This window comes from Oncorhynchus mykiss, chromosome 26, assembly GCF_057628025.1.
Source record: "Oncorhynchus mykiss isolate SJ-2025 chromosome 26, ASM5762802v1, whole genome shotgun sequence".
NCBI lineage: Eukaryota > Metazoa > Chordata > Actinopteri > Salmoniformes > Salmonidae > Oncorhynchus > Oncorhynchus mykiss.
The window spans coordinates 12622248-12641069 of NC_143047.1; the positions used below are offsets into that span (position 1 = coordinate 12622248).

Consider the following 18822-nt stretch of genomic DNA (forward strand, 5'->3'; position numbering starts at 1 on the left):
GATTTTAGGAGCAGCTGCCAGTCTTTTCTCTCTACCCCTCATATTTGTTCCCACATGTTGTTTGGCTCTGTGCTCTACTGTTGTGCCTGAGGACAGGAAAAACCAGTGGATGGCTGAGCAGTGAAGATGTCTGCCTTTCTGCTGACGTTAATGGAGGCAGGGCACCACAGAAGAGAAACACTGGAAGCCATTCTCTAGTCTCTCCCCCAGGTCCCCCAACCATGTTGAATTAGCAGTGAAGGCTGGGACAACAAACTAGACCACCCAACATCATGCATGTTCCCGCTCCTTTTGTTCATGTAGCTGTTGCCCATGTGTTCTCTCTGTCCAAGCATCTTCACAGCTCTAGTAATTGATATTCCTAATCAGAATGAACCCTGTGCGAGGCTTTACATTCAGTGTGTGTGTGTGTGTGTGTGTGTGTGTGTGTGTGTGTGTGTGTGTGTGTGTGTGTGTGTGTGTGTGTGTGTGTGTGTGAGAGAGAGAGTGAGAAACAGAGAAGTTCCAAGGCCGGCCTGGACTCATATACACACACATACACACAGCCATAAACAGAAAGATGCACCATGCAGAGGCTCTTTCAGTTGCAGAACACTTGCAGGTGCAACACCACAGGGATGTTTTCACAAACGGCCACATTATAACAGATCTTGTCTCTCTTTTATATGGACCCACCTCAGCAGCACTGCTCAGACTGTCCTGGTCCTCGCTGGCCCTGACCATGAGCAGGAAGCTGTGCTGGTCCATCTCAAAGTCTATGGTCCTGGTCAGAGTGATCTCCCCCGTGTCCGCCTGCATGCTGAACAGACTGCTGGGATTGATGAGCAGGCTGTAGCTGATTGGCTGCTTCTGGAAGGACACGGCTGGAGTTGCCAGGAAGCTGCCGAAGAGCAGGGCAGGAAAGGGAATGATTTATTTATTTATTACGATCTCCATTAGCTTATGCTCATGCAGCAGCTACTCTTCCTGGGGTCCACACACAACACAACATAATATAGAACATTCATAGACAAGAACAGCTCAAGGACAGAACTACATACATTGGAAATAAACAATTCCTGTACTGACAAAACAGAGAGAGAGAGAGGGGGGGGGAGGGAGAGTCAGAGGGAGAGGGAGAGGAAGAGAGAGAGATAAGGGGGGAGGAGGGGAGCGGGAGAGTCAGAGGGAGAGGGAGAGAGAGAGAGGGGGAGAGGGAGAGAGAGAGAGAGAGAGGGGAGCGAGAGTCAGAGGGAGAGGGAGGGAGAGAGAGAGAGAGAGAGAGAGAGAGGGGGAGGGGTGAGAGGGAGAGTCAGAGGGAGAGCGAGAGAGAGAGAGAGGGGGGGAGTCAGAGAGAGAGAGAGAGAGGGGGGGAGGGAGAGAGAGAAAGGGGGGAGAGAGCGAGAGAAAGGGGGAGAGAGAGAGAGAGAGAGGGGGATAGGGGGGAGAGAGAGAGAGAGAGGGAGAGTCAGAGGGAGAGGGAGAGGGAGCGGGAGAGAGGGAGTGTGTGAGTGAAAGTAAGAGAGAGAATGAGAAAGAGAGTGTGTGAGAGAGCGAGGGAGAGAGAGAGGGGGGGGGGGAGAGGGAGAGAGACAGAAAGAGAGAAAGAGACAGAGAGAGTGTGAGTGAAAGAGGGAGAGAGAAAGAATGTGAGAGAAAGTAAGAGAGAGAATGAGGAAGAGAGAAAGAGAGTGAGAGAGAGAGAAAGTAAGAGAGAGAGAGAGAGAGAGAAAGAAAGAGAGAGAGGATGATGAACACATCTAGCAAGTCTATTCAGTTTAGTGATGAGACAGAGAGAGGGGAAATGTAGAGAAGGACTAATGTTTTCTGGTTTGTGTAATGTGTACCACAACAGCAATGGAGTTATGTTCAAGGTTTTTGAGTTCCCTCAGCAGGAACAATCACCACAGATGTTACTCTTTCAACTGATGGGTGAGTGATGTAAGTTCGTGTCAATCAAAATAGAGAAGCGATAGGAGAGAATACAGGAGGCAGGAGGCCAAAGATCAAATCCTTTACAGTAACCGGCCCAGGCTTTAATATAGTGAGAGTGTGTGTGTGTGTGTGTGTGTGTGTGTGTGTGTGTGTGTGTGTGTGTGTGTGTGTGTGTGTGTGTGTGTGTGTGTGTCTGTGTGACAAACAATCGTTGGTCATATATATATATATATATGTATTCAAATTATTTGTGAATACTAGCAAATTATTTTCATGCCAACTTGTTTTTTTTAACTATGACCTTCATAACTTCTGGTTTTACATTATGTGTGTGACTGTGTGAAATGTTTTGTTTGTGTGTTTGTGTGTCTGTGTGTGTATTTGCGTGTGTGTGTGTGTGTGTGTGTGTGTGTCTGTGTAAGTGTGTAAGTGTGTGTGTGTGAGCGTGTCTATGTGTGTGTGTGTGTGTGTGTGTGAGAGAGACTATGCATGTGTGTACATGTGAGTCACGCTGGTAACAAAGATTCGGGAGACAGGCGCAGGAATGCGTAATAGGGGTTTTGTTCAGCACAAATTATGGCGTGCACGGGAACGAAGAACAAACAAACACGTAACAAAACACAGGGTTGAAACCCAAACAAAAGAGTGAGGAGTTCCTCGATGCCACGACTTCCACCGAAATCGGCTCCTCTCCTTGTTCGGGCGGCATTTGGAGGTCGACGTCACCAGCCTTCTAGCCATCGTCGCTCCATTTTTCATTGTTCCATTTGTTTTGTCTTGTTCCCTGCACACCTGGTTTACTAATCACATTGTGTATATATATTTCTCTGTTCCCCCCATGGCCTTGTGTGGAATTGTTTTGTGTTACGTGTTTTATGTGACACGCCAGGCTGGTTTTCCATGTTCCGTGTTTATTTTCACGAAGTATGTTTACTTTGTAACTATAGCTTTTGTGACTGTTTTCGCGCTTTGCACTTTTGCGTCCGTCTGTTTTGACACAGTTGCGTCCGTCTGTTTTGACACAGTTGCGTCCGTCTGCTGTTTGCTCCTGCCTCAATAAAGTGCGCGCCTGTTCACAATTCTCTGCTCTCCTGCACCTGATTTCGCTACCAGTACGCACACCAGTGACACTCGATTAAATAACACAAGCGTTCAATGATTATCACACGGGACGAGACCCGTAGTCATCTGCGCATTCCACAAGGGCACGAAAGCCCAAAACACACAGCACAGCTACTCACACGCACCAACGGACATTGTAACAATAACGAACAGCCCAAGGGAAACCAAAGGGCACATATATACAAATACTAATCAGTGGGAATAGGGGACAGGTGTGCGTGATGAAAGTTCTGGAGGGATCCGTGACAATGTGTGTGTTTGTGTGTGTGCATACATGGATGTGTGCATGCGTCCGTGAGTGTGCGCACAAGGGTTCGTGTACTTTACGTGTGTGAGACTCAGAGGAGGCTGGTGGGAGGAGCTATTGGAGGACGGGCTCATTCTAATGGCTGGAATGGAATTAACGAAGCGGTATCAACTATATGGAAACTCCTTGATTCATTGATTCCATTCCAGCCATTAGAATGAGCCTGTCCTCCTATAGCCCCTCCACCAGCCTCCTCTGCTTTGCATGGGTGTATGTGTGACTTTGCATATGTGTGTGTGTGTGTGTGTGTGTGTGTGCGCGCGTGAGTGAGTGGTACTCACGGCTGTCTCTCTGGTGTGTTCTCAGGTAGTGAAATAGTAAAGGATGCGTTGGAGAACTGTGGCGCTCTGGCTCCTGCGATGACTGACACTACCCCCGGGGGACTACGGCTACCCAGCCGGTCAGCAGCCACCACTGTCAACAGGTACTCTTTGTCCCTCTGAAGTGGCAGCCCCGTAGTCCGGACATGACCACTCTTTCTGTCCACCTCGAAACGCCCGTCACCACCTGCAGTTAGGAGACAACAGAGGAGTTTATTTTCGAAATATATATTTGAAGGTGTTTTCTGACTCGATAAAGAGAGATAGGATGAGAGTGGGGAACAAATTGCGAGGGGTGGTGTTAAATGGCAGTAAGCCAACCCATGCTGACCTGTGTAGGGAGGCTGCAGTATTACCGCTAGACCAGCCAGGCCACAACAAATGTATTTTCCTGTCATTCATTCGTGGAACAGAACGTCCAGCATGTTCAATATTAGAGGGATTGATTGATTTAATGAGTCAAGGTGATTTTACTGTATTTAATAAGACAGCTGCGCAGCAATAATGAACCTTTTAAAATGCATTGAAAAGAAAGTGCAGATGGAATCTAATATTAGAGCCATTGACGCACAGACTCACACATGTAATCCCACCCACTGGCAATTTCATTCTGCCGAACTTACGCAATTGTACACAACATATGACATAAGATAAGACACATGCTTATCTTAATGAGAGGAAAGACTAGAAGTATAAAACATGTATAAAACTGACTAAAACCATATAAAATCATGTTTTTTTCTCTTTCTATTACAACGCTGCCAGTGTACTCAATGAAATTGTACTCAATAATCCCTGGACAGGAAGCACCTACCATCAGACAGGAAGTACTCCACCTCCCCGTTGTTGCCCTCGTCTCCGTCCTGGGCGTGGAGCTTGTAGACCAGTGACCCGGCCAGGGCGTTGGGAGATACCACTGCCAGGTAGGGGGAGGGAACCATGGTCCATTCCGGAACATTGTCATTCACATCAGTCACCGTCAGCTCCACCCGTACCAGGTACCAGTCTGGACCTGTAGAGGAGTGGTAGAGATTGGTCCTCTGTAGCTCAGTTAGTAGAGCATGGTGCTTGCAATGTGAGTATAGTGGGTTTGATTCCTAGGACCACCCGTATGGAAAATGTATGCACATTGGATAAAAACAACTGCTAAATGGCATATACAGTGCCTAGTGAAAGTCTACACACCCCTTGCACATTTTTCACATTTTGCTGCCCTAAAATAAAATCGAAAAAGTGCTTACATTTTTTAAAAATCCCCTACCGATCTACACAACCTACTTCACATTTTAAAAGTGAAAGAAACATAAAACTAATAATAATAATAATTTTAAAAATTACAAAAAATACTTGGTGGAAGCACCTTTGGCAGCCATTACAGTTTTGAATAATTTTTATTAAGATTCAACCAACCGGGCCTCCCGGGTGGCGCAGTGGTTAAGGGCGCTGTACTGCAGCGCCAGCTGTGCCATCAGAGTCCTGGGTTCGCGCCCAGGCTCTGTCGTAACCGGCCGCGACCGGGAGGTCCGTGGGGCGACGCACAATTGGCCTAGCGTCGCCCGGGTTAGGGAGGGCTTGGTCGGTAGGGGTGTCCTTGTCTCATCGCGCACCAGCGACTCCTGTGGCGGGCTGGGCGCAGTGTACGCTAGCCAAGGTGGCCAGGTGCACGGTGTTTCCTCCGGCGCATTGGTGCAGCTGGCTTCCGGGTTGGATGTGCGCTGTGTTAAAGAAGCAGCGGCTTGGTTGGTTGTGAATCGGAGGACGCATGACTTTCAACCTTCGTCTCTCCCGAGCCCGTACGGGAGTTGTAGCGATGAGACAAGATAGTAGCTACTACACAATTGGATACTACGAAGTTGGGGAGAAAAAGGGGTAAAATTCAAAAAAAAAAAGATTCAACCAACCTTGCACAACTCTTAGGGCAACATTTATACCTCTTCTGAAAACTTAACCCTGGGATAGAGTTTCTATTTTTCAGGTGGACAATTAGACACATTATAATGCCTGACCAGTCCAGTCTCAGTCATGACTTAAATTTGCTTGAAAATCCGAGACAGAAACAATGGATGTACAGTATGTTGTGCAAAGTGTTGTGCAAAGCTGGTAGAAACTAATTCCGTCTCATTAAATCATGCGTGTGAAGACATATGCAATCAACACGTCTTCATTATTTATTTGATTAAATAGAATTGAGTAGGTTTTGTAGATCTGTAGGTAAAAAAATATAATTTTTGGCTTTAAGGCAGCAAACTGTGAAGGCCGTGCAAGGGGTGTGTAGACTTTCACAAGGCACTGCATTATATGTTGTACAGTGGCGTGCGAAAGTATTCACTCCCCTTGGCATTTTTCTTATTTTGTTGCCTTACAACCTAGAATTGTAGCATTTGAGTTACACAACATGCCTACCACCTTTAAGATGCTAAATATTTTTTATAGTGAAACAAACAAGAAGTAAGACAAAAAACAGAAAACTTGAGCGTGTATAACTATCCACCACCCCATCCTTGATGGCCAAAAAGCTCAATGTTAGTCTCATCTGTACAGAGTACCTTCTTCCATATGTTTGGGGAGTCTCCCACATGCCTTTTGGCGAACACCATTTTTTTTTCTTATAAGAAATGGCTTTTTCTGGCCACTCTTCCATAAAGCCCAACTCTGTGGAGTGTACGGCTTAAAGTGGTCCTATGGACAGATACTCCAATCTTCACTGTGGAGCTTTGCAGCTCTTTCAGGGTTATCTTTGGTCTCTTTGTTGCCTCACTGATGAACCTCTTTGGGAAATGGGGCAGCATTCACTTTTCACTTTTGGATAAATAGCATGCCCAATTTCAACTTCCTGCTACTCATGCCAAGAATATAAGATATGCATATTATTAGTAGATTTGGATAGAACACACTCTAAAGTTTCTAAAACTGTTTGAATCATGTCTGTGAGTATAACATGAGTATAACATAACTTATGTAGCAGGCAAAACCCCGAGGACTAACCATTCAGAAAAATAAATTGAGGTCACTGTCTGTTCAGTAGGTTCTCATTGGGAAACTATATTTCTTAGGTACTTCTTTGCAGTTCCTACTGCTTTCACTGGATGTCAAAAGTCTTTGGAATTTGGTTGAGGTTATTCCTTTGTGCAATGTAGAAGTACGGCCATCTTGGAACTGGGTAACGTTATGTGTACTGTTGAGAGTTGCGCAAGAATTGAAAAGTAGTGTTGGTTTGTGATCCTCCTGCATTGAAAACAGATAGACCCGTCTTCAATTTGATCGATTATTAACGTTTAAAAATACCTAAAGTTGTATTACAAAAGTAGTTTGAAATGTTTTGGCAAAGTTTACAGGTAACTTTTGAGATATTTTGTAGTGACGTTGCGCAAATAGGAAGCTGTTTTTTTCTGGATCAAACGCGCCAAATAAATGGACATTTTGGATATATATTGATGGAATTAATCGAACAAAAGGACCATTTGTGATGTTTCTGGGACATTTTGGAGTGCCAACAAAAGTAGCTCGTCAAAGGTAAGGCATGATTTATATTTTATTTCTGCATTTTGTGTGGTGCCTGTAGGGTTGAAATATGCTATTGTCTCTTTGTTTACTGTTGTGCTATCATCAGATAATAGCTTCTTATGCTTAAGCCGAAAAGCCTTTTTGAAATCTGACATGTACATGAACCCCGGACTGTGGACCGTCGGTGGAGGCCCCGGAATGTGGACCGTCGGTGGAGGTTCCGGACTGTGGACCTTCGATGGAGGTTCCGGACTGTGGACCTGCGCAGGATATCCTGGTCCAAGGAGGTGTACTGAAGACCAGGAGTGCTGAGCCGGCACCATCCGTCCTGGCTGGATGCCCATTCTAGCCCGGCCAATGCGGGAAGCTGGAATAGAGCGCACCGGGCTATGAATGCGACCTGGAGACCCCGTGCGCATCACTGCATAACACGGTGCCTGACCAGTCACACGCTCCTCAGCAAGCCCGCTCTGCAACGCTCTCAGTGCTAGCACTTCTCTCCGGAATCTTGTGTCGAGCTCCTCACTCGACTCCCTGACTGGCTCTGATTCAGCCTTCAGCGCTCCGCGGACCGCTCTGTGTGCCCCCCCCCCCCCCCCAAACTTTTCTGGGGCTGCCTCTCGTGCTTGTCTCGTTGGTAAAACTATCGGCGTTCCGCTTTCGCTGCCTCTATCTCCTCCTTAGGACGGCGATACTCCCCAGCCTGCGTCCAGGTCCATTCCTCCTGAACACGCTGCTTGGTCCATTTTTGGTGGGATCTTCTGTCACAATCATCGTAAAGAGGAGACCAAGGCACAGCGTGAGTAGAGTTCCACATAATTTTAATCAACTTAAACACCTAACAAAAACAACAAACAACCAAACGAAACGTGACGCTACTGGTGTGCACACAGGCACCTAACTGTAGACAAGATCCCACACCAGAAAGTGGGAAACAGGGCTGCCTAAATATGATCCCCAATCAGAGACAACGATAAACAGCTGTCTCTGATTGGGAACCATATCAGGCCAACATAGAAATACAAAAACCCCTAGACATACAAATCCCTAGACATACAAAACCCTAGACATACAACACTAGAGTACCCACCCTAGTCACACCCTGACCTAACCAAAATATATAGAAGAGATATCTAAGGTCAGGGAGTGAAAAAATCCCAATAAAAATATATTTAAATTACAGGTTGTAATGCAACATAATAGGAAAAACGCCAAGGGGGACGAATACTTTTGCAATGCACTGTATGTTGTTATTATTATAGATATTAACTAACACATTCACAGAGTCTTAGTCCTAACCCAGAGCCGTATTCCTAAACAGAGGGTAATCTGAGTATCCATTGAAAAGAAATACAATGAGGTTTGAGAGATGTTCGGCTTTCAGAAACAGAATAACCATACAATACTGGACAGTATCATAACACTATCATAAGGCTATGATGTACAGAAAGCCATTAGGCTACATGACAATACAATCATCAGCCATTCGTCAAATTTCACGTAAAGCCATGCTAAAGGATGCTAATGTGTTGTAATACCCGATACTACTTGTCACATTTAGATGGCACAACGCTTTAGAGCGTTTCAGTCACAATTAGCAAATCATGTGTTGAGTGTTTTTCCTTAATGCATTGACTGAAAACAGCAATCACAATAGAAATCACACACACACACACACACACACACACACACACACACACACACACACACACAGACAGAAAGATGCACCATGCAGAGGCTCTTTCAGTTGCAGAACACTTGCAGGTGCAACACCACAGGGATGTTTTCACAAACAGCCACATTATAACAGATCATGTCTCTCTTATTATGTCCCTCTTCCAGTCTTAGATTCCCTTTATCCATCTCTCCCCTGTTCCTTCTACCCAATGATTCTCAACGATTTTCTCTCTAGGCTCTCTGTCTCTCTCTCTCTTTTCTCTCTGGCTCTCTTTTTCTCTCTGGCTCTATCTTTCTCTCCATCTCTCTCCTTCCATACTGCAGCTGTCAGGTAGAGGAAAGCAGGTGTTCTGTCAGGGGCTATGAAAGGGCCAATCACCGGGGGAATCAAAGAGCCCAAGACGCTGTCATTCTGGTTCCCTCTCTGACAGCCTGCCAGCTATTTATACCAGTCAAAGAGAGACGGGGGGAATCAGAGAGTGAGAAACAGGGTGGATGGGAGAAGAGGAAAAAATGAAACAGAGAGTCATGAGAGAGAAACAGGGGGAAAGAGGAAGAGATTGAGAGTGAGAGAGAGAGAGAGAGAGAGAGAGAGAGAGAGAGAGAGAGAGAGAGAGAGAAAGAAAGAGAGAGAGTGCTAGATAGAGAGAGTGAGATCGTGATCAAGATGGAGATCGAGAGATTGACAAGCGAAACATGGACAAGTGCAAGAGAGAGAGAGAGAGAGAGAATGCATGATACACTTTCACCTAAGTGATCCTAAAACTCACAATAGCCAACTAGGATAAGGCAGCAAGGTCGGTTATGCCGCACAACCGCCAATTACAATCAACCGTGTTCCGTCTGCAAAAGGAAAATAACAGTACTCTAGTCTGGGATAAACAATGTCCCCTTAGATTACCTCTCACCTGATTATGTGTCTGTCTGGGAAACAAGACAGAGACTGTCACTTACCACCAAGCACCACATGCCTGAGATGTGCCCTATGATGCCCACTCATAAAGGCAGACACCAGAATACCTGCTTGCCCAGGAAAATCCAATACGATTGGTAACCTACCACCTGCTACCCAATGGTGCCTAGTGGTGCTTGTTGTCATGTATCGCAAAGTGAAGCAAGCAATTTATACATAGGTTATTATCATGTTTTTACTATTGGGAAATACCAGGTACCAGAATATACTAATGGAAAGGAAAATAAGGTTGAACCAAATGATCAGGTCCCTTTGGGATATAAATGTTAAAAATCTAATGACAGCGAAATATGTGGCAGCATGGCTTAAGACACATTGAGCACATTGCACTCACATACCTTCAGTTCCAAAACTGCAACTATCTTCTCGTTAAATAAAAGCAAATAATGCCACCCGAACACCATTTTCATTGCTGTCGCCACTGTTTTTTTATGTACTCTAACTTATTATAGATTTGAAAACTGCTTTTCAGATCATTGAAAATGTTAAAGCAGCAATACAGAAGAAGAACGTGTCAACAGAGTCATTTAGACAGGGAAGGGAGTAGAGGAACACTGAGAAGGGGAGGGAACAAGACAGAGGGGGGAACAAGGGAGCAATTTAGAACACGGGAGAAAAAGTCGGAGCAGCAGAGCAGGATTGAGACAATGAAATGAGAAATGGCCCTGAGGTTGTTATGGAAACAGACAAATAACAAAATCTGGAACAGGGAGAAGAAAAAAAACAGGCTGCAATTGCATAAATCGGGACAGAAAAAAGGGACAGAGACAGAAAGAAAGAAAGAAAAAGAGTACCACATCTGTAGAATAAAGACAGAGAGGAAATAGGAAGCTGGGACATTTTCAGAAACCGCACATAACGATCCTGCTGCACTTGAGTGTCCGTGGTTCATTGAGAGTTTCTAATGGTTGCTATAACATATCCAGAATTAATTGGGAAAAAGGCAAGAGGGGAACAGGGGTGATATGAAAAGCACAGCAGGGAGAAAGCATTACCTCCATAATAAATCAGAAGGCTAATGGCCAACTTCCAATATGTCCATCCAGAGACAGAAACATCCGCACACGCAAATAATGGTCATTACAATAGATGAGATATCCGAACGAGGAAATGCTGGTACATGTCAATTGTTTGTCTTCATTCATTGGAAAGCTGTCTGCGATAATTGAATGATGGTTGAATAAAGCATAACAACATGAATATGGTTAGGGCAACGGTAGGGAATCTATCTACTGGGAACACTGATTAATGAACTCCAAATGATGTAGCTGCTACTTACGTTCCAACGTAAAGAAAATGACTTCAAATAGACATTGACACTGAGAATGCAGTTCCTCAGCTAGCCTAGTATGACTGGAGTCTAGCCTGAGAGAAACAAAAAGCCCAACAGCAACAACAAAAACAAAGACAGCCTGAAAGAGTTAATAGAGAGCTCAGTGACCTAATCCGCTGGCTGACCTGGGATCAGAAGAGAGATGACCACACGTGACAGGTGAAGAGTCTCTTTCCATTAATTGGCTTATGTGGAACAGACTCCAGGGGCCGTGCTGTGAATCACGCATAAGACCAGAGCCAAATTTAGGGCTCTCAGGAAGAGCCAACACAAAACTTTTGACAAGACCACGAATCGACAGGGCCACACTTTTAACTGGTTCTGAATAAATTACTGCACATTCTCTGCTTGTCACCTAGCTGTTTCTTCCCCTCTTCCGGACGTTGTTAGCGAGGGTGCTTAGCGTGACCCCAATCAGCACCTGGCTCCCTCTATCCTCTCTTCCCGGCTTACTGCTGACAGAGGGAACACAGGCACAATTACTGTCTCTACCAGTCTAGGAAGAAGGGGGGCTTTCTCATTCTCTCTACTCCCAGCACTACACGCTAACTACAGGAGTCCCTGTTCTCCCGGGAACACAGTTACTTTACAGCACAGCAGATGGAGAGAGAGAGAGAGACAGAGGGAGTGAAATAGTGTGTGTGTGAGAGAGAGAGAGAGAGAGAGAGAGAGATGTATTCCTCCGCACTAGAGGAATACCAATATAAGAACACTGTTCATTGACTAAAGCTCAGTCTTCACAATATTACCATCCAAGCTCATCATTAAGCCCGGGGCCCTAGGTCTGAACCCCGCCCTGTGCAACTGGGTCCTGGACTTCCTGACGGGCTGCCCCCAGGTGGTGAAGGTAGGAAACAACACCTCCACTACCCTGATCCTCAACACAGGGGCCCTACAAGGGTGCATGCTCACCCCCCTCCTGTACTCCCTGTTCACCCATTACTGCGTGGCCACGCATGCCTACAACTCAATCATCAAGTTTGCAGACGACACAACAGTGGTAGGCCAGATTACCAACAACGACGAGACAGCCTACAGGGAGGAGTTGAGGGCCCTCGGAGTGTGGTGTCAGGAAAATAATCTCACCCTTAACAAAACAAAGGAGCTGATTGTGGACTTCAGGAGACAGCAGAAAGAGCACGCCCCCATCCACATCTACAAGGTCGCAGTGGAGAAGGTGAAAAGCTTTAAGTTCATTGGCGTATAGATCACTGACAATCTGAACTTGTCCACCCACACAGATAGTGTGGTGAAGAAGGTTCAACAGAGCCTCTTTAACCTCAGGAGGCTGAAGAAATTTGTCTTGGTCCCAGGGCTTTCCAGAGGGCAGGGTGGTCAGCCCAACGCATCACCAGGGGTACACTGCCTGCCCTCCAGGACATCTACAACACCGGTCACAGGAAGGCCAAGAAGATCATCAAGGACCTCAGCCACCCGATTGACGGTCTGTTCACCCCGCTACCATCTAGAAGACGAGGTCAGTACTGGGACCGAGAGAACTGAAAAACAGCTTATATCTCAAGGCTGTCAGACTGTTAAATAGCCATCACTCCACCCAGTACCCTGAACTTATTCACTGTCACTAGTCGGCTACCACCCGGTTACTCAACCCTGCACCTTAGAGGCTACCCCATGTAAATAGGCATGGTACACTAGTCACTTTAATAATGTTTACATATTGTTTTACCCATTTTGTATGTATATACTGTATTCTAGTCAAGTCAATCCTATTAAACTATTGCTGTACATATACTATTCTATGCTACATATTCTTCAGATATACTAAATACACTACATGACCAAAAGTATGTTGACACATGTTCGTCCAACATCTCATTCCAAAATTATGGTCATTAATATGGTCCCCCATTTGCTGCTATAACAACCTCCAGTCTTCTGGGAAGGGTTTCCACTAGATGTTGAAACATTGCTGCGGGGACTTGCTTCCATTCAGCCACAAGAGCATTAGTGAGGTCAGGCACTGATGTTGGGCAATTAGGCCTGGCTCGCAGTCAGTGTACCTTTATCCTAAAGGTGTTTGATGGGGTTGAAGTCAGGGCTCTGTGCACACCAGTCAAGTTCTTCCACACCGATCTCAAGAAACCATTTCTGTATTGACCTTGCTTCGTGCACGAAACAGGAAAGGACCTTCCCCAAACTGTTGCCACAAAGTTGGAAGCACAGAATGATCTAGAATGTCATTGTGTGCTGTAGCTTTAAGATTTCCCTTCCTGGAACTAAGGGGCCTAGCCCGAACCATGAAAAACAGCCTCCTCCACCAAATGTTACAGTTGGAACTATGCATTCGGGCAGGAAGCGCTCTCCTGGCATCCGCCAAACCAATATTTGTCTGTCAGAATGTCGGTTGGTGAAGCATGATTCATCATTCCAGAGAACGCATTTCCACTGCTCCAGAGTCCAATGACGGTGAGCTTTACACCACTCCAGCCAACGATTGGCTTTGCGCATTGTGATCTTAGGCTTGTGTGAGGCTGATCGGTCATGGAAACCCATTTCATTAAGCTCCCAATGAACAGTTCTTGTGGTGACATTGCTTCCAGAGGCAGTTTGGAACTCGGTAGTGATTGTTGTAACCGAGGACAGACGATTTTTAAATGCTAGGCGCCTCAGCACTCTGCAGTCCCGTTCTGTGAGCTTATGTGGCCTACCACTTCGTGGCTGAGCCGTTGTTGCTCCTAGACGATTCCACTTCACAATAACAGCACTTACAGTTGACCGGGGCAGCTCTAGCAGGGCAGACACTTGACGAACTGACTTGTTGGAAAGGCGGCATCCTATGACGGTACCACATTAGAAGTCACGGAGCTCTTCAGTATTCTACTGCCAATGTTTGTCTATGGAGATTGCATGGCTGTGTGCTCAATTTTATACACCTGTCAGCAAAGGTGTGGTTGAAATAGCCGAATCCACTAATTTGAATGGGTGTCCACATACTTATGTATATATAGTGTACTCTATCCACATACTGTCTGTCCGTAATGTCTATACATCCCATCACAGACTGTGTGTATATATATAGAGTTGAAGTCAGAAGTTTACATACACCTTAGCCAAATACATTTAAACTCAGTTTCACAATTCCTGACATTTAATCCCAAAATTCCTGTCTTAGGTCAGACAGAATCACCACTTTATTTTAAGAATGTGAAATGTCAGAATAATGATAGAGAAAATGATTTATTTCAGCTTTTATTTCTTTCATCACATTCCCAGTGGGTCAGAAGTTTACATACACTCAATTAGTATTTGGTAGCATTGCCTTTAAATTGTTTAACTTGGGTCAAACATTTCAGGTAGCCTTCCACAAGCTTCCCACAATAAGTTGGGTGAATTTTGGCCCATTCCTCCTGACAGAGCTGGTGTTACTGAGTCAGGGTTGTAGGTCTCCTTGCTCGCACATACTTTTTCAGTTCTGCACACACGTTTTCTATAGGATTGAGGTCAGGGCTTTGTGATAGCCACTCCAATACCTTGACTTTGTTGTCCTTAAGCCATTTTGCCACAACTTTGTAAGTGTGCTTGGGGTCATTGTCCATTTGGAAGACCCATTTGCAACCAAGCTTCAACTTTATGACGGATGTTGCTTCAAAATATCATAATTTTCCTACCTCATGAAGCCATCTATTTTGTGAAGTAAACCAGTCTCTCCTGCAGCAAAACACCCCCCACAACATGATGCTGCCACCCCCGTGCTTCACGGTTGGGATGGTGTTCTTCGGCTTGCAAGCCTCCCCCTTTTTCCTCTAAACATAACGATGGTCATTTGTTTCATCAGACCAGAGGACATTTGTTCAAAAAGTACGATCTTTGTCACCATGTGCAGTTGCAAACTGTAGTCTGGGTTTTTTTATGATGGTTTTGGAGCAGTGGCTTCTTCCTTGCTGAGCGGCCTTTCAGGTTATGTCGATATAGGACTTGCTTTACTGTGAATATAGATACTTTTGTACCCGTTTCCTCCAGCACCTTCACAAGGTCCTTAGCTGTTGTGCTGGGATTGATTTGCACTTTTCGAACCAAAGTACGTTAATCTCTAGGAGACAAAACAAGTCTCCTTCCTGAGCGGTATGACGGCTGTGTGGTCCCATGGTGTTTATACTTGCGTACTATTATTTGTACAGATGAACGTGGTACCTTCAGGTGTTTGGAAATTGCTCCCAAGGATGAACCAGATTTGTGGAGGTCTACAATTTTTTTCTGAGGTCTTGGCTGATTTCTTTTGATTTTCCCATGATGTCAAGCAAAGAGGCACTGAGTATGAAGGTAGGCCTTGAAATACATCTCCAGGTACACCTCCAATTAACTCAAATGATGTCAATTAGCCTATCAGAAACTTCTAAAGCCATGACATCATTTTCTGGAATTTTCCAAGCTGTTTAAAGGCACAGTCAACTTAGTGTATGTAAACTTTGGACCCACTGGAATTGTGATACAGTGAATTATAAATCAAATAATCAGTCTGTAAACAATTGTTGGAAAAATTACTTGTGTCATGCACAAAGTAGATGTCCTAACCAACTTGCCAAAACTATAGTTTGTTAACAAGAAATTTGTGGAGTGGTTGCAAAACGAGTTTTAATGACTCCAACCTAAGTGTATGTAAACCTCCGACTTCAACTGTATACAGTGCCTTGCGAAAGTATTCGGCCCCCTTGAACTTTGCGACCTTTTGCCACATTTCAGGCTTCAAACATAAAGATATAAAACTGTATTTTTTTGTGACGAATCAACAACAAGTGGGACACAATCATGAAGTGGAACGACATTTATTGGATATTTCAAACTTTTTTAACAAATCAAAAACTGAAAAATTGGGCGTGCAAAATTATTCAGCCCCTTTACTTTCAGTGCAGCAAACTCTCTCCAGAAGTTCAGTGAGGATCTCTGAATGATCCAATGTTGACCTATATGACTAATGATGATAAATACAATCCACCTGTGTGTAATCAAGTCTCCGTATAAATGCACCTGCACTGTGATAGTCTCAGAGTTCCGTTAAAAGTGCAGAGAGCATCATGAAGAACAAGGAACACACCAGGCAGGTCCGAGATACTGTTGTGAAGAAGTTTAAAGCCGGATTTGGATACAAAAAGATTTCCCAAGCTTTAAACATCCCAAGGAGCACTGTGCAAGCGATAATATTGAAATGGAAGGAGTATCAGACCACTGCAAATCTACCAAGACCTGGCCGTCCCTCTAAACTTTCAGCTCATACAAGGAGAAGACTGATCAGAGATGCAGCCAAGAGGCCCATGATCACTCTGGATGAACTGCAGAGATCTACAGCTGAGGTGGGAGACTCTGTCCATAGGACAACAATCAGTCGTATATTGCACAAATCTGGCCTTTATGGAAGAGTGGCAAGAAGAAAGCCATTTCTTAAAGATATCCATAAAAAGTATTGTTTAAAGTTTGCCACAAGCCACCTGGGAGACACACCAAATGTGGAAGAAGGTGCTCTGGTCACATGTAACCAAAATTGAACTTTTTGGCAACAATGCAAAACGTTATGTTTGGCGTAAAAGCAACACAGCTCATCACCCTGAACACACCATCCCCACTGTCAAACATGGTGGTGGCAGCATCATGGTTTGGGCCTGCTTTTCTTCAGCAGGGACAGGGAAGATGGTTAAAATTGATGGGAAGATGGATGGAGCCAAATACAGGACCATTCTGGAAGAAAACCTGATGGAGTCTGCAAAAGACCTGAGACTGGGACGGAGATTTGTCTTCCAACAAGACAATGATCCAAAACATAAAGCAAAATCTACAATGGAATGGTTCAAAAATGAATGGCCAAGTCAAAGTCCAGACCTGAATCCAATCGAGAATCTGTGGAAAGAACTGAAAACTGCTGTTCACAAATGCTCTCCATCCAACCTCACTGAGCTCGAGCTGTTTTGCAAGGAAGAATGGGAAAAAATGTCAGTCTCTCGATGTGCAAAACTGATAGAGACATACCCCAAGCGACTTACAGCTGTAATCGCAGCAAAAGGTGGCGCTACAAAGTATTAACTTAAGGGGGCTGACTAATTTTGCACGCCCAATTTTTCAGTTTTTGATTTGTTAAAAAAGTTTGAAATATCCAATAAATGTTGTTCCACTTCATGATTGTGTCCCACTTGTTGTTGATTCTTCACAAAAAAATACAGTTTTATATCTTTATGTTTGAAGGGGGCTGAATACTTTCGCAAGGCACTGTATATAGTCAGATATTACTGTACTGTTGGAGCTAGGAACACAATCATTTCGCTACACCCGCAATAACATCTGCTAAATATGTGTATGCGACCAATAGAATTTGATTTTATTTTGATTCGATTTGAGGGAGAGGAAGAGAGACAGAGACAGAGAAAGACGGAGAACTCCAAGAAGCTTTGGCTAATTAAATATTCTCTCAGATTACAAGGGGCTATTTGGCCCTCTCCGGAAATTGTGACTTTCATAATCTTACTAAAGAGGAAGGTACTGACTTTTTCACATTTCACATAAAAATACCAATTAAGAAAAGGAAAGGAGGGGGGTGACCAGCTCTAATCTTACACAAATTGCAAACGATACAAATGGGTAGGCCATAATTAGATTTTTTTTCCCTCAACAGCTTTTCATAATTGAAAATACTGACACTACCAAGAACACACTTCAACACACACACATTACGCACAGCTAGTTCTTCAATTGCCAAATTCAATATCTATTTCCCCAGCCTAAGGGGAAATAATGTTAATAACAGAGGGGGACATTGAGTTTTTCAGGGGGTCTCACACTGTCTGGTTACAATGGCACGGTCAGGCACAGCAGGACACCGTGTGCATACAGAAAATGTTCTACACAGGAATATTATATGACATAGCACCAGGTGAATGCATATAGCCTCAGCTTTTGCACTCACTGGGGACTCTTGTTGATTGACATTGAGGAAGAGTTCCTCATTAAGAGTTGTAGAGTAGCATAGTGTAAAACTCATTATAGAACAATACATATTGGATAGACACCATACCTGGACAGCTCCTCGTCGAATGATTAACGGTGTATAATTACGCAATTAAATGATTCAGGCAATTATTAACTCATTAACCTGGGGCACCATGGGAAAGTTTTAGCTTTATTGAGTTTTTATTTCCCAAATTCACTCAAAGAATATCAGAATTGTAACGATTGTCTTCCTCCTCTGATGAGGAACAAGAATGATCGGACCAAAATGCAGCGTGGTACGTGTCCATGATAACTTTAATAACTCAGAACACGAGAAAATACCAAAAGAACAAAGTGCAAGAAAGAAATGAAAATAAAAACAGCCCCGTATGGTGCAAACACAGAAACGGAAAACAACTACCCACAACTCATAGTGGGAAAACAGGCTGCCTAGGTATGGTTCTCAATCAGAGACAACAATAAACAGCTTCCTCTGATTGGGAACCATACCAGGCCAAACACAGAAATACAAAACATAGAACAACACATAGAATGCCCACCCCAACTCACCCCAAACTAAAACAGAGACATAAAAAAAGGAACTAAGGTCAGGACGTGACAAGAAAATCGATTTCACAACAGTCGCCGATTAATCAATTTCCTCTACAGTCTCATTCTGAACGTCGCATGATCCGGGAATCTGCACAAACCCGAGTCTCACCAAATAAGTGCATACCAC

At 44.4% G+C, this 18822-nt stretch overlaps 1 protein-coding gene across 1 annotated transcript in view; it reads right to left on the reverse strand.

Moving 5' to 3' along the window:
• The window catches only part of si:ch211-186j3.6 (neural-cadherin), a 218883-nt gene that overhangs the window by 119144 nt on the left and 80917 nt on the right, over positions 1-18822 (reverse strand). The window contains 3 exon segments of the mRNA XM_036963347.2: positions 676-880; positions 3625-3850; positions 4478-4675. Of these exon segments, the coding sequence (XP_036819242.2) occupies positions 676-880; positions 3625-3850; positions 4478-4675 (629 nt within the window).